At 45.0% G+C, this 24,334-nt stretch overlaps 1 protein-coding gene across 3 annotated transcripts; it reads left to right on the forward strand.

Moving 5' to 3' along the window:
* Positions 1 to 482: 482 nt before the first annotated feature.
* LOC107039304 (transmembrane protein KIAA1109) lies at positions 483 to 24,333 on the forward strand. Of its 3 annotated transcripts, none has more exons than XM_015258862.2 (12): positions 483 to 677; positions 1,226 to 4,890; positions 8,278 to 11,560; positions 12,302 to 12,440; positions 12,710 to 12,949; positions 14,229 to 14,482; positions 14,732 to 14,761; positions 14,877 to 18,045; positions 18,264 to 18,472; positions 18,716 to 22,307; positions 22,617 to 22,640; positions 22,872 to 24,333. In XM_015258862.2, exons 2-12 carry the CDS (start codon positions 1,295 to 1,297, stop codon positions 23,414 to 23,416), a joined length of 15,081 nt encoding a protein of 5,026 aa, XP_015114348.1. In that variant the 5' UTR covers positions 483 to 677; positions 1,226 to 1,294; the 3' UTR covers positions 23,417 to 24,333. The 3 variants fall into 3 exon arrangements, with proteins under 3 accessions (XP_015114348.1, XP_015114364.1, XP_015114356.1); XM_015258878.2 differs by having other exon boundaries at positions 18,264 to 18,460; XM_015258870.2 differs by lacking the exon at positions 14,732 to 14,761 and having other exon boundaries at positions 18,698 to 22,307.
* The last annotated feature ends 1 nt before the right edge of the window (position 24,334 follows it).

Below are 24,334 nucleotides of genomic sequence, written 5' to 3' on the forward strand. Positions count from 1 at the left end.
TTCCTTCAGTATCTCGATATCTTTAGGGGAGGGGAGCGTGGGGTAAAATGGACACTTCCCTTTGTTTAAAATATTCGTAACTCATAAATATATTTATCAATTGCGTTCAGTCTAGACTCATCGCAAGGGGGGAGAATTGCCCTTTTTATTGAAAAAAAAATGCCACTTTTGACTTTTTTTAAAATGTTAATGAGGGGTTGAAATGTTGATAAAATTTAATAATTTTTTCAATACAAAGAACAATTCTTTCCCTTTGTGACGAGCCTAAACTGAGCTCAATTGATGAATTTGTTCCTGAGTTATGAATAATTAAAAAGAAATCTAAAGTGTCCGTTTTACCCCACCCTTCCCTAACAATTCAATAAGTCATTAGCATTTGAAAAAAAGTAGTGTCCATTTTACCCCATCGTCCCCTAATTCAAAAACCAACTTCACGCAGTCAGAAAACCTCTCTGAAGTTGTCTGCTTACGACTACTCCGTTGTAATCAATGGCGAATTTGTAGTTGTGTAGAGTTGATCGGCAAAACTGCGAAAAAATGACAGTGTCCGTGGTACAACATTCGCACGCGACAATGGTCCTTTGACATGAGTCCAAACTCAATAAATCAACGGAATAATCATCAACAGTGGAAGAGTCCTGACGACAATGTGCGATAATAGGGGGCGAAATGAACAGGTGAGATAGAAAAATTCGTACGAAATTCTGCTTTTAGAGCACCAACACACACTCCTAGGGCTACTGTACACATAACTCCGCCAATTATCACCTGTCACTTATCAATCCATCGACGATTCACGAAGAACAATCAGCGAATTCACGCGCAATCAGTCTCTGGGGGACTGATATAATGTCGCTCGAATCATTGGGCTTAGTCATCCACTCATCATTTTTTTATTATTGGTGACATCGCGCGGCTACTCCCAGTCGCAGTGGTAAACAAACGTAATTGTGCACTCAATCTTTCGTTCTCGAACTGAAGAAATAGACTGATAATTACAAAAACACTGAATCAAGAACGATTACGACGAAACAGTTCGTCTTTGATCGCGAATAACTTGAGAACGCCAGAGTGAAAATTCCCGATTATTTCCTCATTTTGAAGGTATTTTTTTAAGCTTCAAAACGAGATTTGACTCATTCAAATAGTTCCACTCAGTCAGAGGATATCGACGATTGAGGACCCTCGTGAAAAACACCTTTCAATGACTTTTCAATTATTTCAGGCAGACATGAGAGGCGAGAAAAGCTCTTCGACCCGTAACTTCTAAGCAAAAAGAACTTAAACTCGAAAAATGGCTGAGGACTTCGTGAACGCCACGCACCCCTCCTTCTCGGGGCTGGAGCCAGCGAGTTCCTACTGGAACTACTCAGACCACGTAATCCTGGACGACCTCAAAATGGACAGTAACTTCATCTACCTCCTCTGCTCGTTAGTCTCAGCGATCTCCTGGTTGATCTACATAACGTACTACAACTCTCGTGTCATCGGTTTCATCCTGACACGTTTGCTCAATCGCTTCATAATCCGAGACGGCTACGTGAAGGTGGGTGCCTTCACTCTGAGCGCCCTGAGTGGAAAAATAATGTTCAGAGATATCGTGTACATAACAACGGACTACAGCCTGAGGATCCAGGACGGCTGGTTGATATTCAGATGGTGGAGGAGTTACGTGCCTAAGGATGTCTCTGAAGATCTCTCCCACTCGGACACGAGACTCTCAGTCCTGCTGAATGGCTTCGAGCTCCACGTCTACAACAGATGTGAACTCTACGCCCACCTGGAGGAGACATTCGGCCTGTCCCCGCAGATGTTCCCAGACGAGGACAACCACAACGCCAACAACATCAACGAGAAGGACTCAGAGTCCATAAACAACACAGCCAACGAATTCCGACAGCAGATAAACGCAATGGACGTCTCGAGGCACGTGGAGAACATCAGGAAACAGGAGGCCCACGTCATAGCCCGAACCTGGAGGGATTTAATTCCAGTTATAAAGCTGGATGTCTGCACTGGAAGACTGGTCTTTGGCAATCGTCTGGTCCCAACAACTCTGTCGTTGACTGTCGAAGAAGCTCACTTTGTTTACTCAACGAAGCCAGCAGCATCTAGACACGATCACTTCATGCATTTCACCAAATGCAAGGCTGAAAACTTCAAAGTCATCCTCGCACCCTCGCCTAAGTACACGGGGATGGTTGATGATCCACCCAGGTACATGGGGGAGGGCTTCGTAGTGCTGAGCTCCAACAACATGGAGGTTTATTACTACATGGACGAGCCTGGGGTCGTCCCTGAGCATCCTGAGATGATCAGGCTCGCCAATGGGGACATGGTGGAGGCAATGCCACCCATCTGGGGGATTGACGTCAAGTGTGGGAAGGGGACTGACTTCTCCTACGGGCCCTGGGCAGACAGACAACGCGAGCATCTCTTCAAGTTCTTTTTTCCCAATGACTATCAGCCACTGAAGGTCACCAAAGCCCCTTCTCCTGGGGACAAGAGACAGGTCCAGTCCTTTGACATCAGGCTGTCGACTCTCAACGAAGCAACTGTCGATATTTTGTTCAGCAAGAACAGGGAGACCAATGCTGTTCATGTTAATGTCGGACCTGGTTCTTATCTAGAGGTGACGATGCCCTGGATTGTCCTTCAGGATGGTTACACCACCAAAATAACTGGGCAATTGCTGCACCTCGAGGCCACCACCAGCCTTCAATACAGAAGTCTCGTTGAGAGTGAAACACTGGAGTTTGGAGTCAAGTGTCATTATCCAATCAGATGGAATGATCATCAGGAGTGGACATTGAATTTAACTGGATGCAAAGCAACAGCGAATTTAGTTTATTCACACAAAGAGTTCTTTCAAGACATGATCAACGACTGGGCGAGCAAAGCAAGACCTGACATTCTGCATTTCGTCCCTTACACTTGGAAATTCAGTCTTCTGCTGAAGGAGTTTGAGTTGATAACTATTTGTAATGAGTACAATTGGATCGACTGTTCCTCCCAGAATCAGGAGAACTCTCACATCGCATTTTGTGGGGATTTCTTCGAACTCTCATTCAGCCTGCCTTTTGTTGATTTTCTCCCAGTCACCATTCCCCTGGGCTTTTGGATCCAAGGCGAGAGTGTTGATTTATCTCTGTATCTACCTGAAGTCAATACAAGCAGAATTATCCTCTTGGCACTGGATAAGAATGCGAAAATCATGACGAGGGATGGGAGCTGCAAGCAATTATCTGATTTGACGAAGCAGAAGAAGTGGAGGAACGTCTGCCAGAAGGGCCTCGGCTGGATCGACTGCTGGAGTGTTCCCATCGTTGCCATCAGCATTCACTACACTTACCACCCCTGCCCTCCACTGGGTCCAACACCACAAGCCAACATAACAACCCCAGAGAAGGAAGAGATACTCTTGTCACCAATGAGAATCCCCCGGTGCAGGAAGTCGCCAGGACTTCAGTGGACCCAGGATGGAAGTCAGAAGTTCGATCCCCAGTCGATAGCATCTGACAAAGTCTCCCTGGAACTGGAGATCGGGCCATCGACTCTGATCATCTACGGATCCCTCATCAAGAACTTTCTGCATTTGAAGGAGAACATCTTCGGGGATTATCAGGCCTTCACCGACATGCAGCAGAGTCGGCCAGTTCAGAATTCAGAGAGAAACAGCAAGGACAGAGACAATCAGAACAGCTCTGTGGAGGCATCTGTCGAGGATGAAGACACAAAGTCCCCTAAACCCTTTGACCCCAGGCACTATCGACCAATTGAAGTGACAGTTGGGATTACGATGCACGACATTCAGGGGCACTTGGTGAAGAATTGCAACGAGAATGATCCACCCTGTCCTGTCATTCTCCTCGAGAGATTCGGATTCGAGCTCAAGAAGGGCTTCAGGGAGACTGAACTCCAGCTGCTTCTGTCGCCAGCTGTCATGCTGCTGACTGACAACGTCGTGAGATCAGGCAAGGAGAGACACCTGACGCAGGGGCACCTGATGCTGTCTGCCCTTCAGGTTCGTGGGCATGCGATGTTCAGCTCTGAGGGACGAAGCCTGGATCAGGAGACCCTGGAGTACGCCTGGCTGATCGAGGTTCAGTTGGGGAAACTCAGTGGGAAGATCACTTCTCCCCAGCTTCATCACTTAGTCACTTCCCTGGAGACGTTTGTCCTCATGGTCATGAATAAGGAGAACATTCTGAGACCCCCTGGACTCCCCCATCAGTGCCACCATGGGCTGCCTCCACTCCAGTGCCCAGAGAGCGACCCTGACAGTCACTACAGGTGTCCAAGCTCAGAGGACATCAAGTACAGGATGACTAGAGTCGCTGTTGATGCCATTGATCTCTATCTCCAGGAGGCTGGAACTGCCACTCAACTGTGGGTCTCGCCAATCAGAATTTCCACCTGCAATCTCCATGGACATCAGGTTAAATCAGGAGTGACGGGGCTCATGCCGACGATTCTGATGAGACAGTTTGTCTATGCTGGTGGACACTTTGCTAACAACAGTTCCAATGGCACTAATACCACTGGGAGTGCTAGGTCTCACACGAACACCAGCAGCAGAATGTCTGGGGATGGCTCGGATATTTGGCTCGAGGTGGGATCGGTTTCTCTCGGGCCAGTCATCATCGAGGCTGCCATCTCGCTGCCCACGCCTGAGCACAATCTCCATCTGGTGCAGAACAAGTACCTGAAGACTCACGATGATAAGACGAAGAGACTGTGGTTTCTGTGGCCGCAGGAGAGCGGGGTGAAACCGGCCAAGTGCGGCTGCATTGGGGGCTGCGCCTTCTTCGGGGGTAACAGGAATGGACCGAGGTTCTTCAAACCCACTTATCATGATCTTCAGGATGGGATTAATATCGCTGCGTACCGGTGAGTATTCGATGATAATTCATGCTGATTTACATTTATAATTTATAAAATCATCGGTGATAACTACGTCAGAAGGTCGTTTTTGCAAAATTGCGGCTAAATATTAATGATTTTCGGCTAAAAATTAATCGAATGGGATGCGAACTTGATGGAATTAATGTTCAATCACTCTCATTCTCTTTAATTTCTATTATTTTTCATTTGATAAATTTTACAAATCCTCTCACTCCAATAACAACCCAGATTAATTTACATTTTTAGAATGTTTACGAGACTGGCTCTCAAAAAATCGCTGTCATTTCTAAAATCATCGATGATTCCTACTCAAAAGGTCGTTTTTGGTAAAATGCGGTTAAAAATTAATCGATTGTGATGCAAAATTCATAGAAATAATATTCAATCACTCTCATTCTCTTTAATTTCTATTATTTTTCATCTGATAAATTTTACAAATCCTCTCACTTCAACAATAATCCAGATTTCAAGTGCTCAATCCTCTGCTTCTGACCTTGAATAATTGACTCGTACTCAGAGACACTCATCTTGAGTTTCTCCACCTCTTGCTTCACCTCCCAAGACCAGTCTTTGCACTTGTCTCCCTCGGTGGAGAACTTCCACGAGTTAATCTCGTATATTTTCGAGGTCATCTCGTCGGCCCTGTCAGCCTCATCATTTATCAATCGTTCGGTTTCCTTCATTTGGGCCATCATGTCCTTCAGCAGACTTTCCGAGCCATCTGGGGTGGATTCCTCGATGTTATCTCCGTCTTCAGTTCCAGCCTCGAACATCATCTCTTCGACATTCGACAGAATTTCGTTCCACTCCCTGTTCGCGATAAAAACCTCATCTCAGGCATGTCTTTTCACGTGGATTCTTTTATTTTTTACATCGATACCTGTATGACTCCCGTGCTTTATTGTAAGCAGCCTTTTGCGCTTGGATGTCCCGATAGACCTCGGCCCTCATGCTCTCGACAAGATCCTGCTGACGTTCCAGGCCGTTCTCCAGAATCGCTTGACGATCGCTCGACAGAAGCTCCAGAAACACTGGTATTATCTCCGATGGATAGTTCTCTCGAAGCCTTTTCATTGTTGTTTCCTTCAACGGTCGAGTCACTGCCATCGTCCACATGAGGTTCGAATGCTCATCCTCTCTGCAGGAACAGCCCCAGTCCCGCATCATCCTCTCTTCCATCTTTGTCAATAATTTTTTCTGCTTCCTTTCTTGTTTTCTATGAGCAGGAAACTTATTTTAAAATGACTCCCCATAATTTCCCAATTAGAGAATAATTCAGGAGCGAAGTGATCATTGACTTATGGCCAATTTTTTATGAATATCTCGAAATCTAAGAGAGATGGCAAAATTTTTTTTATTATCTTTTTTATAGCCCTCAATTGTCTCTACAAAAAAGGTCATGACCAAAAATTTTCTATCTCTTTTAGATTCCGAGATATTCGTCAAAAACTGGTCAGTAACCAAAATCGGCTTGATGAATATCTCCGAATCTAAGAGAGATGGCAAAATTTTTCTCATGACCTTTTTTATAGCCCTCAATTGTCTCTACAAAAAAGGTCATGACCAAAAATTTTCTATCTCTTTTAGATTCCGAGATATTCGTCAAAAACTGGTCAGTAACCAAAATCGACTTGATCCAGTTTACCGCTTCGCTACTGAATTGTCACGAAAATTACGGCCACAAATGTTCGAAATTAATTACTTTTGGGGCATGATTTTACCTCAGCACCAGTTTCTGTCGCAATATCTCCAAGATCCTCAGTTGCCTCTGCTGCGGTGGCAGATCCATTATATGCCTCATCTTGGGGTCTCTCTTCAGATCCTCTCCCAATCGACTCACGAGAAACCTCACTAGCTTATGATCCCCACTGACTTCCCCCCTGATTTCCCTGTCAATCTGCTTCAGCGAGTCCTTGAGAAAGGAGTGCTCCTGGGATTTCCAGCATTGAGGCTCTGAGCTGGCAGCCAGATCCTCGAACATTTGGGACACATCCCCAGATATTTTTTGTTCGACATTATTCAAGTAAAAATCCTCCATCTGACGTTCAGAGGGTTCAGAGCAGGTGAAGATACTCCCTCTGTGAAGTCTCCGCATGGCCCTGGCGTGCCCCAACTCTGCCTCATCCACCGTGCACGGATTTATTTCGTAATTGTCTTCCTCTTTCGGATCGAGGGTCAGGGATATGAACCCGTAGAGCCCCCGATTGTGCGGCAAATGCCGGAAGGCGGAGAAAATTCTAGCATCTGCTGATCTCTCATTAGAAAATTCTTTGATGTCATCTGCTGAAGAATAATGCAATTACTTTATGTGAACAATTTTTTGAACGAATCCTTCGTTCTTCTCTTCATTTCCTGGCTCTTTACCAATTACCAATGACTGCCTCAGCCCCCTGGGCCTCTCCATCCCCCTCGTCGTCACTCGCGCCGTCAAACACCCTCTTCGAGGACGGAAGGTCTCCCCTACCGGGTGGACTCGAGAAAACCCCCGTGAGTTGGCCCGCGTGCATTTGCGTCAGCAGATGCATCATGAATATATTTCTATTACGTTTATCGCGAATTCCATCCACCCTCTGGCCCAAGATCTTCACCAACCACTTATCACACAAATTTCGCGTCTCGTCGTCCGGGAGTTTGGAGTAATACTCGTGGGATCGAGTGATAAAGTCGAAGTAATCTCTGTCGAGACTTTTTTCCACTTCCATGGCTTGTCAGGAATTAATTTTGGGGGGTTAAACCAAGGGGATTTTAAGAAGGCAGGAAACAAATGAATGGGTTTAGTCAATTCGAAGTTTCCTAAAGAAACAAGAGTATTGCAGTTTTATTTTAGAACAAGGGTATCTCAAAATTCACATGAAAAATGGTCTGAAATCTCACGTTTTCCTCCTTTTGCCAGCTGTAAAACTGGTATGAATGCATCAAAAAGTAAAAATAACATGAAATAGTTCACACTGGAGGAGAAATAAAATTATTTGCAATCTCCATGAGACTTCGAGATGAATGTGAACAAGCTTTCACATGAATTTTGAGATACCCCTGAATTGAATTCAGTAGCAAAGTGGTAAAAGGAGACAAGTCAATTTTGACTATTGACCAGTTTTCAATGAATATCTCGGAATCTGAGGGAGATAGCGAAATTTTCGTAATGACATTTGTTGTAGCACTGAATCGGCTCCACAAAAGAGCTAATAACAAATATTTCGCTATCTCCCTTAGATTCCAAGATATTGAATGAAAACTGGTCAATAGTCAAAATTGACTTATCTCCTTTTACCACTTCGCTACTGAATTTCGAGATATCCCTCGTTTTATTAGGACATGTCGATCTGTTGAGGTACGAAACATTTCGAGATGAAAACAATGTTTCAATTACAGACTCCACAACTCGGGAAAAGAAAAGGGTTTCGGTCAGTCAATCCTCCACGAGGACAAATTGGTCTTTCACACACCCCCTTACAGTCTCCAAGACGTCTCCCTCCAGGACATAATTCAGCCAGTATCAGGTTTGAAAGTACCAGTGTTCCAGGACACCCCCCAGACCTCAAAACCCAGTGTAGAACGTTCAACATCAGCAATAGACGAGGAGAACAACAGCACAAAGTTGAGCACAACATCAGAAAGCCCAATGGCAGGCGATCGAAAGATCCTGAGTCGTCGTTTCTCCTACACGTCGATCAGAAGCTCGAACCTGAGAGATGTGCCGTACTCAAGACTGGTGGACGCGAGTCCCTCTACCCAACTCCCTCAGAAGCTCGATTCAGACTCTAAACTCAATTCAGAACGAAGTAAATCAATCCTGAATGTTCCTGAGATGGAGAACTGCCCGAAGAGCAGTGCATCCGACTCGAAATTGGCAGTTGACTATTTCAATTCGCCAACAGAGACCGAATTACTCCAGCAGAGTGCTAGCCCTCACTCCCTTCCCAGTGTCACGACTGACCTCAGAGTCTTGAGGACTGGGGCGATGGCCAAGAGCACGGACAGGGTCAACGCATCGGACTCGCAGCACTCCCTCTACACGAGATCAGAATCTGAAGACAGACTCAAGCAGGAAGTCCAGAGGACGATATCCATGTCCTCGGAGAATCATTCAGAAGCTTTCTACTCCGCTGATGAGGACACGAGTCACGGTCTGGCTGGCAGCAGAACCTCGAGTCTTCGGCAATCAATAGCGTCAGCTGGCCCGACATTAGTGAGAAACGACAGTACGAAGAAAAAATACTCCTCCGATCTGTCAATCGTCGAGAGTTCAGCCGTGAATATCACCGTTACCGAGAAGGCCCACACGCTGGAGAGAACGAAGCCCCACACGACCTCCAGGAAGAGTCCGAAGGTCCACCAGAGCCGGGAGTTGAAGGGGAAGAGTGGAAGCCCCAGTGAACGAAAGATCCTGAACGACTCGTCTGACTCGCACTCTGGGTCCTCCTCCAGTTTCATCTCAGCTGTGTCCTCCCAGGAGGACATGACACTCGTCAATCTCCACATGCAGATGAACAAGCCAATCGTCGACTCTCCATTACTCATGTCGAGTTATGTCAGCCATTTGAGCCAGACCAAGTGCTCCAACTGGCATCAGTCATCGTTTCCCTCGGCCAGCGATGCCTTCACAACTCCAATGTTCAAGAGGACTGAAGAGGGGAGACTTGTCTACGTGGGGGGAAGGTACGTCCCGAAATTCGAGACTGTCAGCGAGGGCTTCACCTCGCTGAAGATGGTGACGAGGAGCGATGGCTCGCCCTTGGCAGGATCCTCCAATAAAACCCCGACCCATCCTTACCTCTGGGACAACTCAGCTCTCATACAATCAGAGAGCGAGGAGGATAACACGACTAAGGACGAGGAGGAGCTGCTCGCTGTGCAGCACGAGACAGGATCCAGAACAACTGTCATCGTCAAACTCAAGGGGGACGCGGACATCATGTTGAGTCCTATGGTTCTGGAGTCCCTCCAGAGGTTCATCGACGCCCTCACCCCGACTCTAGCCAATCTCCATTCCCTGACCATTCTCAATCACCTGCATAACGAGTGCATTGGCAGAGTCGAGGACGCCAACATCCTGAAGCAAGATCAGAGTTTGTCGTATTGGAGCCAAGTGCAGACGAGTTCGAAGAGATCGACCGCCGAGAGGAACATCAAGATGGGTCAGGGTGATGAGACGAGTAAGATCGCTCTTCAGACCAACGTCTACGAGGAGAGCATCACGACGCAGGTCCAGGGGAGCATAATCCTGCCGAAGATCAACATAACTCTGCTGCAGGCTTCGGTCGTCGAGGAGATCATATCCTTCTCGGCCCTCGACAACATCAGGGACTTGACTTGTGTCTCCTTATTTGCCATTTGTCTGGATCAAGTCACAGCGCGGTTTTACCTCGACAAACAGGCGAGGGAAGTCGTGCAGACGTTCCACAAGCCAGCAGTCCTCCCGAATCAGAAGAAAGTGAACAAAATCAGCAAAGCTTTCTTGACTGGTCATCAATCGGCTGCTGTGGTCACTGACATTGGAGCTGGAGAGACTGTCTACATTGAGACCTCTGAGAAGCAGCAGGAGGAGATAATCATCACCCTGAACATTGGAAAGGTTCACTCGCAGTTGAGGAGACTCAGGAATGAGTCGTCGATCCTGAAAGACGCTGTTATCACTGCTATTCCTGGCCACTACTCCAAAGTCTTGTTCACCTGCACCAGGATCTCATCGCCCTTAAAGTGCATTGATTACTATCTCCATCAACCCTCTGAGGACGGCAGCAGGGATAAGCAGACCAAGCAGTCAGGACCTCCTCAGGCGACTGAGGAGTTCACCGTTGGCAGTGGAGAGGACAAACTGGGCTTCATCATGTTTGAGTGTGGCCTCGAGGGGATCAAGTTGAAAGTAGTCAAGAGATCGCAGTTTGAGAAGGGCGAGAATGGCCAGAGCGAGAAGAAAAATGAGACTGAGATTTTTTACACTGACAGTGTGAAGAGCCACGAGGAGATCGAGACGAAGGACTCAACCCCCGCAGCTGATGAGGACACCGCGAAAAACGATAAGAAGGAGCAGGAGGACAAAAAACAAGCCAACAATTCCACAAGTCTCGTTACCAAAATGGCCAATGGCAACACAGTCTCTTGTATCATTGAGTTGAAGACAATTTGGTTCAATTTTGCAGCACCACCGAGAACTCCAATCACCAGAAAAATTGATTTCACACGGTTGGACTGGAATTTACTCAGCACTGCTTCACCTGCCATCAACGCCTGGATGAACCCCAGCAACAGATTTGCCATCAGGATTGTTCACATGTTCAGGAGCATGTACAGACGATCGACTGCTATTGTCGCTTGTCTGATGGCTGAGGCTCTCGATGTTCAGGGCATTCACATGCCCATCAAGAGCAGATATGGCAGGCTCACACCACTCGCTAAAACTCTTCAGGAGGATCCTTCCTGTCAGCTCTGCTCCATTCTACAGCACTACGTTTTGATGAGCGACTTGCAGACGATTGACGATAACCTGAGGGAAAATGAATTGCCACTTTTGTCGACGTTGAGGCAGGGGGTCATCGTTCTCAGTAGACAGTGGAAAAATGTTCTCTATACTCCACTTCTGCTGGAACACAACTACAAAACTAAACATGTCAAGCCTCTCAACGTGACGTTCGCTGTATCTGATCCTGATGACGTAAGAAACTATTTTTTATTCTTCATTATTTGATTTTATTGGCAAGTCGGAGGTGGTGGGGTAGAACGGACCGTCTTCCATCGTGATTTTTCCGTTTTTAAGTATTTTTGTTTCAATTTTAAAATTAGATGTTGAGGATTGAAGACGATCTCTTTTACTCTGAATAATTACAGTAATTGAATACAAAATAATTCGTAGGGACACTCCGTAGGAATAAAACCAGTGGTGGATGCCATTGATAAGAGAAGGCGTAAGATTCATTAATTTTTGTTTACAATTGGTCGGGGCTGTATCGAAATTTTAACAACACTGAGTTTGCCTTCACGAGGGCTTGCTTCATCTCAAAATTATCTAGTATAAGTGAGCATTTGCACAGGGGCCTCTGCGTTTAGTTACATTAGATAAGTGTTTTAATAGTATTTTTCGTTGAGTGTTTAGTTTCATTGAATTCACAGAAACCTCAGGGATATTGGAGTGATACTTCTCATTATCATTTCATTAATCACGCAATTTGGATCGAAAGATGAAGTGTTGATTCGGGATTGACAGGATTAAAGATCGCATATTATCATTTAAACAGCAGATTATTTTACTTCTTCAGTTAAATAATGAAACATTACAATTAACTGGAAGAGTCGTTCTTGAATCCTATTAATTACCATTGAAACAACATTAATTAGTGCTCACCTCAGTATCGCCATCACATTGTTTTTCTCCTTCTTGGCTTTGCTTAAAAAATAGGAGAATTTGCTGACGGACGGTGAAGGTAGTGCTGGCGATGGTGATGATCAAGAGGTCACTGACGAGTGTGCCATGCTCATCCACACGGATCACATTTACAAGCACACGCAGATTAAAGTTGGACAGGAAAAATCGACAGGTATTTGCCCAATTTCGACATGAAAAAAAATCAATTCATGTTCATCATACTGACAATTCAACTTGGTAAACTTTTCAATTACTTTATTGACCCCGGACTTTTGCCAACTGGCGAGAGCTTTTTGCTGATGGTATTCTCGTTATTGTGCACTGAAAATTGTAAACTAACAGCCAATTTTCTGTAAATAACAACTGCAACTTGACACTATTGCTCGCTATCTCGTGCCAATTGTCATTGTCTCTCTTCTTAAATTGGAATGTGGGATGAAGGTACTTGTGGTGATGGTCTGACGGTACCAGTGAGCTCACCGAGGGGTCAGACAACGCCTCTGTCGACACCTGTACCTCAAATCGATTCATTAACGTCACCATCACCCCCTGTTGTACATAGTAAAAGGGGAAAGTCACTTCAACCTACTCAGGTACCCGTGAGTTCACGTGCCAGCATTGTATTTCCCTTGCTTGCTGGGGGTGGACTGTTCAGTCAACCCAAGGATCCTAACAACATCAGTAAGTCGTGAGGGGGGACAGGGGCTTCTTACATTTTGCATGAACCTTCGCCCTGTTTCTCAATTGAATTATCTATTCTAGGATATTCAAGTTAATTTTACCATTTGTCAGATGAGTTAATTTATATCAGTAGCGAAGTGGTAAAACGATTTAAGGGGAGACTACTGTGAGTTTTAAAAGTCGTGGGTTATTGGAGAGAGACTTTTCATACGTTGAAGATCGATTATATAGATCTGAAAACGAATAATTAGTGCAAAAAAAATTTTTTATTGTTCGTTTGCCCGAAAATGCTTAAAATACCGAAAACAGTCCAAGACCTCCAATTTTTGAGCTACAAATGATTTTTTTTTTCCAAATTTTCGGAAAAATATGTGGAATAACAATTACGAGCTAGTTTTTTTTAAATTCACCTCTTACATGGCTAAATTTGCTTTTTTTTTGTATTTTTTTACACAAATCGTGAAATTTTTTACATGAAAAAAAAACAAAATCAGCTATGTAGGAGTCGAATTCCAAAAAACTGGCTCGTAATTGTTGTTCCACACATTTTTCCGAAAATTTTGAAAAAAAAAATCGTTTGTAGCTCAAAAATTGGAGGCCCTGGACTGTTTTTAGCATTTTAAGCGTTTTCGGGCAAACGAACAATAAAAAAAATTTTTGTTTGCACTAATTCCTCGTTTTCAGATCTATATAATCGATCTTCAACGTATGAAAAGTCCCACTCCAATAACCCACGACTCTTAAAACTCACAGTAGTCTCCCCTTAAGTCCACTCATCTCCCAGTTGAGTTTTTGAGGGATATTTCCGAATCTAAGGGAGATAGCGAAATTTTCGTAATTACATTTGTTGTAGCACTCAATCGGCTATACAAAAAAGATTATAACAACAATTTTGCTACCTCCCTTAGATTCCGAGATATTCATTGAAAACTGGTCACTAGTCAAAATTGACTTGTACCGTCTTACCACTTCGCTACTGATATTTTTAATAAAATTTTCCACTTAGATTATTAATTAGGTTTTTATCCTTTTAATTATTAATTAGGTTTTTTCGAAATGTTGAAAAAAATCCTTGAATATCCTCTGAATATTTGAAGAATCACCTTGTGATGTTCTCAATACCATTGTTTTCAGAACTAAAAAGTCTCAGAGTCGTAGTTTCGATTGCTTCTTGATGGAACAAGTATAAATGTTACACTGGCACTTTGTTCATTACAAAAAATATAATTTTCTGTTTTCCATCGGAATATTATCTATTCTTGGGCCCAATTTCCATCAGGCTATGGAACTCTGCGAGAAGAGAAACCCCCGCAGATCCACATCTCTCACTCCCATCAACTGGGATCCAATCCGAGTATTTATTCCGTGGGTCATGGGAGTCATCACAGCACTGGGAGTGGTGATGACATGACGTCCCCCACTATTCATCACTCACGGGGGCACATCAATACCGAGGAGGATCTGTACAGTTGGATGGCGAAGCAGCAGGAGTTCATCAAGGATAACGATAAGAGTAATTTGAGGGGCAATTGGGTGAGTGATAATTTTCATTTATTTTCGTTTTCCTTTTCGTGTTCTTTCTTGACGCAGTTCAGGATTGTTATTGAGAGGTGAACGATGTTGATATTGAAATTAAGACAGTTTTTTGTTAAATTAAAAGATTTTTTACCTCGAAAAATGACTTTTATCCCATTGTTACGATAAAAAAATTCCTGCGCCTAACGACGAATTTTTCAAAATTTTCTAAATTGATGTGAAACGTGATTGTCTCATCGCACTTAGGTCTTTCGCACAGAGCAAAAGGCAGCCAAGGTATTCACTATTTCTCAAGTACATCCAGCATGAGTTAATCTGCCCCCTCGTTAAAGAATACGTTAAAACATTCATAAGAGAAACCAACGAAAAAAAAGAACAAAACTATTTCCAGGATTCCAAGATCAATACGATGACAACAGACGACACAGAGGACTCAGACATGCACAGTGGGGCCTACCTCTACCCAATGAAGGACTCCCTGCGTCTCCTGGACGCCCACCTGATCTTCGAGCCTCTCTTGTCCTCTCTCTCAGTGATGCCACAGCAAATGTTGTCAGCCATAGGTGCAGGAAACCTCAACAACGTCTCGTCTCTGGACTCCCTGGGTTCGAACCTGTCCCTGGTGGGCACAATGGACACCATGAGGATCGACATAGTGGTCTCAGAGATCGGCAAAGTAGCCGACAAGAAGAAGCCCCCGAAGATACCCAAGAAAGGCTCGAAATTTACCCTGGACATACCCCCTGAGACACCAGCATTCCTCTGCGAGAGAATAGGAATAGACATTGATATCAAGAAGATGGCTGACATGACAGTGGACGATATGATCCAGAGGCAGAATGTCCTCTACATCTCCAGAGGACAATTGAAGAAGCACACGAGTACAGTTGTTAATTTCAGTCTCCACATCAGGTACATCAGCCAACAAGTCAACATGCCACTGCTTCGTCTCCTCCACCAGATCAGCAACATGTACCAGAACGTGAAGGAAACCCAGATGGAGTTGAAGGAGCAGCAGCCGGACCCCAAACGAAACGTCAATCTCCCAGTGAACGAGGAGCATGGAAACATAAAAAAAGGATTGTCCTCGAACTCAGACATCCAGGAGCAGTTATTAATCGGTAAGAAAATGGAGGAGCCTCTCCTGAGGAAGGACTTTGACCCCAGCCAGCCGAAGGTCATCTCCCCCACCTCGAGCATCCGTTCTCGACCCCAGAGCTTCGTCCAGAAATTCCGAAGCACTGGAAAAAGTGTCAAGGGGTACATAAACCTGTCAGAGGGCGTGATAACCCCGAGCTTTGGAGCCAGTCCCAGCAGTTCAGGCCTCGAGAAAATTTCTATTATCTCAGACAAATGCAAGGGCGCATCTAACAACTTAACTCCACGATGCTGGAAGACAATCTACTACCTTTTGGACCTCTACGCCACTCGTCCAGAGACGAAAACGATAACTCACAGGTTCTCTCTGTCAGCTGATTCTGAACAGTACAAGGGGGGAAAGAAATACGAGAGTTTGAATGAAACGGCGAAGGATCAGGACGTGGAGAAGGGATTGAACGATCACTCGTTCACTCCAGTGCCACCTCAGAGGGACCTGAATGTCGTTGCTGGGGAGAGGACTAGACTCATCATCTTCGGAGTTGCTAGGATCCATCGTACGAGACTCCTGGCGACTCTCAGTGGGCTCAAACTGGAGGCTGAAATCACGAGTTTGCACGCTAGCTTCACCTGCAGGAAGAAATCCAAGCCAGCGAGTTTGGAGTGCAGTTTGACTGGACAAATCGGTAGAACAATGATTGTTCTGTTAGAAGGTGTTGCACCTAATCAACAGACTGTTGTTAAGGTCACAGTGGGGAAGAGTCAGGCGCTGTATTCAAGTGTCTCGAGACGTCAGAAGGATAAAAACAGTGGCCTCTTCACCATAGGTGCTGTTAACATTGACATTCCCCAGCATCCAGTTGCTCTCCATGGGATGATGACGAGGGGAAGCAAGCAGTTGTCATCTACTCTTCAAGAGCTCAGGGTCACGAGAACGTCCTCGAGACTCTCCAGGGGACAGCAGCAGGAGGACTCGGATGCTCCAGGCAGTCCTCATCATTACGTGGAGAAGCAGACAGAGCCTGAGGAGAAACCTGTGGCTGGACCAAGCCTCCTCGAACCCATTGTCATGCAGTTCCACATAATTCTTCAAAGTTTGAGCATCACTGCTGCCTTACTACCTTCCCTTCAAGCACAGTACAAAATGGACCAGGTGAATTCATCAGGAACAACTGGGAGTAAAGCCAAATTCACGATTGATCTGCCCCATCATTCGCTCAGTTTCACCACGAAACTTCAGGTTACTGAAGCTAATTTACCATCAGAAGCTAGTATCGAGCTTCCCAAGGTTCATGTGTCTGCTGAGTACATTCAGGATGGCACCAGCAGTCTCAATGACAGCAAACTCGCCGATGGAGTTGTGTTGAAGCAGGGAAGCTACCTGAATGCCACTGCTGACATCGGGGTCTTCGAGAACTCCCTGACGACTGATTTATTGAATCACCTGGTGTTCGTGCAGAAGGTCTTTATGAAGGAAGTTAACGAGGTCGTGCAGAAGGTTTATGGGGGTGAGAAACCAGTGCCTCTGTGGCTAGAGGACGAAGAACCCACTGCCACATCGAGCTTGAAGAGAATACTGTTCTCCCTCGTCATTAGATTGAAGAGGATTCAGCTGACAGCAACTACTCCTACGAATTCTGCTCTTCGTTTTGAGACTGGTGCCGTCGAGTTTCAACTCTCCAACAGAGTGCAGAATGTCTCGGGCTCTGCACAACCCAATCCACACACTAAATTATTCGGCAAAGCTCAATTGGATATTAATCTGTCATTAGGCCAGTTGTTGAAGAATGTGATGTTCGAAGAGGCGGAGCCAGAGTTCCAACAGTTTGCCTTTTTCAATACGAGAGTTGATCTGCGAAATGCCTTTCAGGAGGAGATGTCTCAAGAGGCCGATAACGAAGTTGTTCTGATAACTCTCAAGAGACCGTTGATCTACATTCAACCCATGGCTATTGACAAAGCCATTCTCGTCTGGTTGAATTACAAAAATGCTTATGAATATTGGAACGAGAAGAGAGCTAATCTGAACAAGGAAGTGCTGACAGCAACTCAACAGGTCTTCGAGAAGGTGCCCTTTGGGCAATTGACGTCACAATTGAGCTCGCAGAATCTGGGAACACTTTTTCTGCAGCTGACTGTCGATGACATGGGCATTTGTGTTCCTCTCAATCCATTGCCACCCAACAACTGGGGGATGACGAGGGGTCTGTACGATGGGGAGTCCAGGGGGGCTGTCGTGGTGACTCTGGAGACTGCCAGCATCTCGGCCTGCAGCAGTGGCAGTTTAGTCAGCAAGGGAAGGTTCGTTGGACTGTGTCTCAGGTTTGCTGATGACTTTGAGACTTCTCTGGACGACTGGAAGCCGGATATGAATGATAGCAATATTATGAATCTTTGTGTCGTGTCTGAGGGGACTTATGAGATATGCAGCAGGACTGTTGCACAGAAACAGGATAAATCTGGTGAGTTTATGTTTAAATTATTCATTCATTGTTTCATTTCGTTCATCACTCTTGAGATTAGTTGACACTTATTCAACGTTTTAATTAAAAAAAAAAAAAGCAATTGCAGGCAACGCCAAGTGGTAAATTATTCATTCATTGTTTCATTTCGTTCATCCTCTTGAGATTAGTTGACACTTATTCAACGTTTTAATTGAAAAAAAAAAAAACAATTGCAGACAACGCCAAGTGGCTTTTAAACGTCCAATGGCAGATGGAGGGAGTTGACATTCATCTGGACACTAATGTGGGACAACAGCTCTCGGCACTGGGTCATACCCTGACTATGCTCGCTGGCTCTGAAGAGGACGACGCCAATGCTTCAGCAGAGTACGACAGTGATGATGTCGACCAGCCAAACCTTGGAACTAGCCAGGTTAAGAAAAAAGTAGGGTCTCCCTTTTATTTTTATTTTCGTGTGTGTCCAGCTTGTTTTGGTAACGTAATCTCGCCGTTAATCTAACCCGCACCCATTCAATTACATGAACATGTCATCAATTTTGTTTTTGATTAAATGGAGAGATGAATAAAAAATTTGTTATTCAAAATTTGTGATTCATCTCTCGTTCGAAGCTTGCTTGAAGAAGTTAATTAATAATCCCCTGAAATGAAGTGTCTTTTCCCATTGCAGGAGAATATTCTGATTAAAAAATCGAAGAATTGGACAGACAGTCTTCCGGCCTTCGTCTTCGATCCCTCTCTCGACGCAAAGAAGCGTTCTAAACTCATCGAGAAGGAGATGAACGAGCAAGCGAAGATAATCAACGACCTGCGATCACTGGGAGCCTCTCACGGTACAATCGAGCAAGAAATGAAGCGCCTGCAGGAGCTGGAGGCAGTTGTCTTCAAGGATTTCCGTCGTGATATGATTCAGAAGCTCAGGAGGCAGTCGGTTAAGGCCTCTGGGATAAAAGGAAAACTCGGTTTAGGGTCCAAATCGAATACCTACAGATCCAGGTCCTTCATCGTTCCCTCTCCAACCCCAGAGCATCAGCTGGAGTCGCCAGAGGACCTCAATGCAGAGGTCAATTCAGCTAATTCAGCGAGCTACGAGAGCAGCCCTCGAAGTGGCCCAAGTCGATCGGCTTCACTCAGGGTGAGGAATCTGGGCGGTCCCAGGGTGACATTCAGTGATACTCACACAATGTGTCGTCAGTCGTCCCTTCCTAGTGCCTCGTCGGAGCTCAGTCTGCCTGAGGGCGAGCTCGACTGGCCGGAGACGATTGAAATCGAAGGGGAGCAGGTGGAACTCAGGAGGAAGAGGCCTGATGGCAGCTGTGCATCCAGCTACGACAGCATGGAGGGTAATGCCCCCCTCCTCGACTCTTTCGCACGAGAGCAGACGTCAACTACTTCATCCCCTCACATTGTGCCTCAGAAGCCTCAGGAACCCAACATAGACTTTGAATTCGACGTCAAAGTCCTCATTAATTCCGGAAAATGCGTTCTGCATACGAAGGACCCCAGCAAAGAGGACGAGTTGAAGTTGATAAGTAGGATGAAGAAGGAGAGGTCGTGTTCGGGTGGAAACTTTGACTTTCAACCGAGTAGTCCGAGCTCTAGCAGAAAACACTTGAGTGGAAAGGAAAAATCGTCGTCCACTGGGTCGCGAGTCAGGTACTTCCAGCACATGAGTGCTGTGCCCCTGGTTGATTTGTCAATTTTTCACATTCCTGGGCTCGATGTCAAGGTTCATTATGAATCCAAGACCCTTGCTGAGGACAGGCTACCGGATCTTCAGCATCAGAATCCAATGTCACTTCCAACTAGGAAAATTGGGACGAAGAAGGCTAGCTTGCTGGCGTGGGTCACGCTTCAGAGTATTCCAGAGGAGACCATCATCAGTCCCCACATCCTTGAGTATTTAGAACAGACGCTGGAGCCTATACCTGGTAAAATACTACTTCCAGGGGGTGGACAGACCACAAACTCAGTCTTTCCGATGGAGAATGAGAGCTCCTCGTGGGCTGCAACAGCAGCAAGCTCCAACTACGTCTATGCCAGTTTTCCAGTTGATGTCATCGTTTATTTCCACAGTCAACCATCGACATTCAGGTTCTCGTGTTTACCTGTGTCGAGGGTTGAGTGTATGCTTCAATTACCATCACTGGACATAGTGGCATCGAGTAAAAGAGCCGAGGAGGAGCTCCCAGAGTTCAACGAATCGAATAATCATCATCAGGAAAATTCCTCTGGCAGAAGTAGGGAGAGTGAGTCGGCTATTGGGGGATTGTCGTTGACAGGATGTCTCGCTGATTTTTCTGTCTACATATTCCATCCCTATGGGGGTGGGAAGAAGTCGGGGCTGAAGGAGACACAGTGGTCACCCCTGTCAGACAGCGAGAGGAAGGATTCTCTCAGTATCAATGTTGAGTTTGTCAAAGTCAATTTATCCAGAAGCAGAAAATTGAAGTTTCACAGTGAACAGTTGAGCAAAGGGGGAGACACCAGCAGAGCTGTCATCAGGTTCTCCACGATCGTGGACATTGGCTCTGCTTCCTTCAAGTACGATATGAGAAGATTGACGGAAATTCTAGCTTTTCCAAAGGCCTGGTACAGGCGAAGCATCGTCAGGAGATTATTCCTGGGTGATTTGAGCTCGGGAATGGCTTCCTACGAAGGCGAAAGCAGCCCCTTGCTGAATCAGGAGGAGGCAGCTATGGGTTCATCCCTTTTGAAACATTGTGATAAATATCCCCCTGGGGATATGCTCTCTAAAAGTGCTCCTGAGCCGAGTCCAACATTGACGAGAGACAAATTGAGATTAAGTTTTGATAATGAAATTCCTAGGCAGACCAGGGGACTCAAGGACATTGGGAGGGGCTGGAGTTTCACTTCGTCGGATAAATTTAGTACTAATTCGGGGGTTAAAATAAGGGAGTCAGCGTGGGAGACTCTGGTGCTATTTGCCATTAACTTTACTAAATTGAATGTACATATGAATATGGGAAATGTCATGGGGAACGTCGCCTGGATGACGAAGGACTTTCGTTCCGATGGAAGATTGTCAATTGGAAGTACTGGACACAAGAATCTTTACATTGGAATTGGCCTTGGGGGCTCGAGTCTCGACGCCAAGAGTGGATTCGTGGGTGGAACTATTGATCTCAGCAAAATCGATACCTACCTTCATATCAGGGAGGAGCCTGGCATTGAGCCTGACCACACACTGGGACTGAAACTCTTCGCCCTGGAACTTAGGCTGGACTACATGGGGACAAGTGTTCTCATGACTAGGGTCTCCTCTCTGGACGTCACACTGAGGGACGAATGGAAGATCAGTAGAAGTAACTCTGGTGATGCCTTCATGCCCACCAGAAGACCAGCGATCATCTTCATGCATGGGGATCTTGGTTGGGACCAACTGCAGATCATGATCTCCAAGTCGACGACTGCAGACCTCCTGAAGATGTTTTACAAGTTAGAGGAGTTCTTCAGTCAACAGTTCAAGAGCAGTAAAAGGGTGTTCAGTTCGCTGCAGCCGAAGCAGAGAACCAGCACCAACAGCTTCAAGAAGAAGGGGCAGAAGAAGAGGACGACCCTTGAGGGGCCCTGGATCAATCAGACAGCTCTCTCTGATGCCAGGCATCACAGACACTGGCAGAGGGTTCTTGCTCAAGTGGCTGGGCTGCAACTCGGCAGTTTGAGGTTCTCTTTACCCAGCAATGGAACTGTTCTTGGGGGAACTATGGAACTGCATGGAACCAACATCAGCTTGGCATGTTTTCATGGGATCAACTTCAAGAGTAAAAACTGGGCTCTGTTTTCGTTGAAGGAGCCCTGCATTAGTTTCGCAACTGAGGCACAGGAGATTCCAAATGTCGAATCCCCCAGCACCTGCGATGTTCATGTCGTTCAGACTCTGACGGTTTCCCTGGGGCAGCAGCAGGAGCAACATGCCAGGCATCACTCCATGGCGACTGTCTGCAAGCTCAGCAGAAGTGTTCTCTTCCCTCCGCAGTTCAAGAGCCTTCAGGAGTGGTTTCATTACGCTTTTGCTAATAGTGAGATCGATGCTGTGGACAAGTTCCCCTGTGTTGAGAGGGAGAGGACTGAGCAGAGCGCTGAAGGGACCACTGGCGCCAGGGGCAGGAGCACATCCTCTGCCTCTGGGAAGCTCCAGGAGCACTCGCATGGCAGGGAAGTCATCTTCGCTCTTCCTTCGTTGCAGCTGCATCTCAAAACCGAACATCTCCAGACTGCTAAGACTCCTGATGTCATTGGTGAGTTTGATGCTCTGTTGATCAATCATTTTTTGTGGTTTTCGTTCTTTAATGAAGCTGAAAATAAAGGGAACAGTGATTTCGTCTCCTCGTCAGACTTCATTACAGAATATTTGTACTTTGATTTCATCAATGTGTCTGTTGCATTCGACATCTGTGAACTTGCTCTGAATTCTGGATTGCAAGTGAAATTTTATCATCTCAAACTGATGAAAACAAATGAAACATTGGTTTCTTCACTGAATTTCATTTCTACTTCTGCTCATTCTTTATAGTACTCTGCAATTCTCTTTCTCTGTATATTTTTAGGACTGCCTAAACATATTTTGTATAGTAAGTACCTGAAGACAACTGGAAATGGTAAAAAACGCTTAGTGTTCCCCGATTCCTTGTCTGAAAAATTCCAGAAATTGATTTTTCAAATAACGAAATGACTTGATTATAGTTGCTCTGTTGCATGGAGTAGGAAGAGTTGAATTATTTTTATTGATTTTATTTTTTATAAAAAGTGTAGTTGATCTCGAGAGAATATCCATTAAAATGCCACTCGTTATTTTTCACTAGGTGAAAAACCACTGGTTGAGTGCAGTTTTATCACTGAATTCGAGGACCACATATTCGTAACAGTGGATGCAGAGGCGTTCTTCTTCCTTCACGATCTCATAACTTCATATCTCAGTGAAAGAGAGAGAGTGCAGTCGATGGGCCCAGGGGGAAGGGCCCACAGTCCTGAGAGCCACGACAAGAGGACTGGACCCTCGAGCTCATCAAGTGCATCAACAGCATCAGCAATGACTGAGGACGAGAGGAGGAGAAAACAGTTCGATCCAGCTGAGATGTTCATCAAGGACTGGCGTTCGTACAGATGTAAAACGTGGCATCTTGAGCCAACAGTGAGACTTTTATCGTGGGCTGGCAAGAGTATCGAGCCTTATGGCATTGACTACATCCTCCAGAAGCTCGGGTTCTCCCATGCACGCACCACTATTCCAAAGTGGATGCAGAGGGGCTTCATGGATCCCCTCGACAAAGTCCTGGCCATTCTTATGTTAAGAATGGTTCTGGCTGTTCGGGAAGAGACACCCGAGGACTCCAGGAGGGACAAATAAGGCAGACTGTAGTTATTTTAAATTGAAATAATTTTTTTTATGAAACAAAATAGCTTTGGCATCGACGAGAGCTCCGCAAACGTGAACAATTGTTTGATGCCAATGTCGACAACTGTATGAAGATAATAATTCATGTAATTAGGAAAATTTAGGTGCAATTATCAAGCATTACGTGTCGTTAAGAATGTGACCTCTCATTTGAATCAATGAGGATTTGTTTATTTGGAACAATGGAGCAATGGTATCGAGGAGTAAGGATGTTAATTATTTATCGAATAATTTCATACTTGCGGGTGATAGATAGAGAATCTAAGGATAGCGCCGATAGTTGATAGGGAAAACGTCCAGTCGTTCCGTTCTGCACTTCATAAAATAGATCAATGATTAATGTTAACATATTTCATCATTGATGGAACAAGATACCGGTTTATCTGTACAGCTGTTTGAAAAATAAGTTTTTCACATTTCTCCTCTTCCCCCCCCCCTCCATATATATAGTTTTTATTACTAGTTGTAATTTTTTTTTTCATATTATCGTATATTTTTTTACCTTCGATTTTTGTTTTCAAGTGCGTTTGTTTTCGTCTTCCTGTTTATTTTTTTACGTCTCTATCTCTTTTGTTATTATTTTTTCGATGATGGTGTGTCAGCAATTTTGAAAATGCAATACACAAATGTTCAATGAAGTTCGTCGCTTCTGAGTCAAATGAAATATGAATTGTAAAAAAATCGAGAAATTGCAGGAAAAGAAAACGTAAATCTACGATTGTAATTTTTATTATAAATTAAAATAGGTGAAATTGACAGTGCAGTTTTTGTATCGATGGTTTTTCTTATTTATTTCTGTGATTGGAAATTTATTATTAAGTCCTGGTAATGTAATAGGAAAATTTGTTAATAAATGTATGATCACACCAG

Source organism: Diachasma alloeum, unplaced genomic scaffold (assembly GCF_001412515.2).
Source record: "Diachasma alloeum isolate Michigan unplaced genomic scaffold, Dall2.0 Dall_scaffold_00178, whole genome shotgun sequence".
Taxonomy (NCBI): Eukaryota; Metazoa; Arthropoda; class Insecta; order Hymenoptera; family Braconidae; genus Diachasma; species Diachasma alloeum.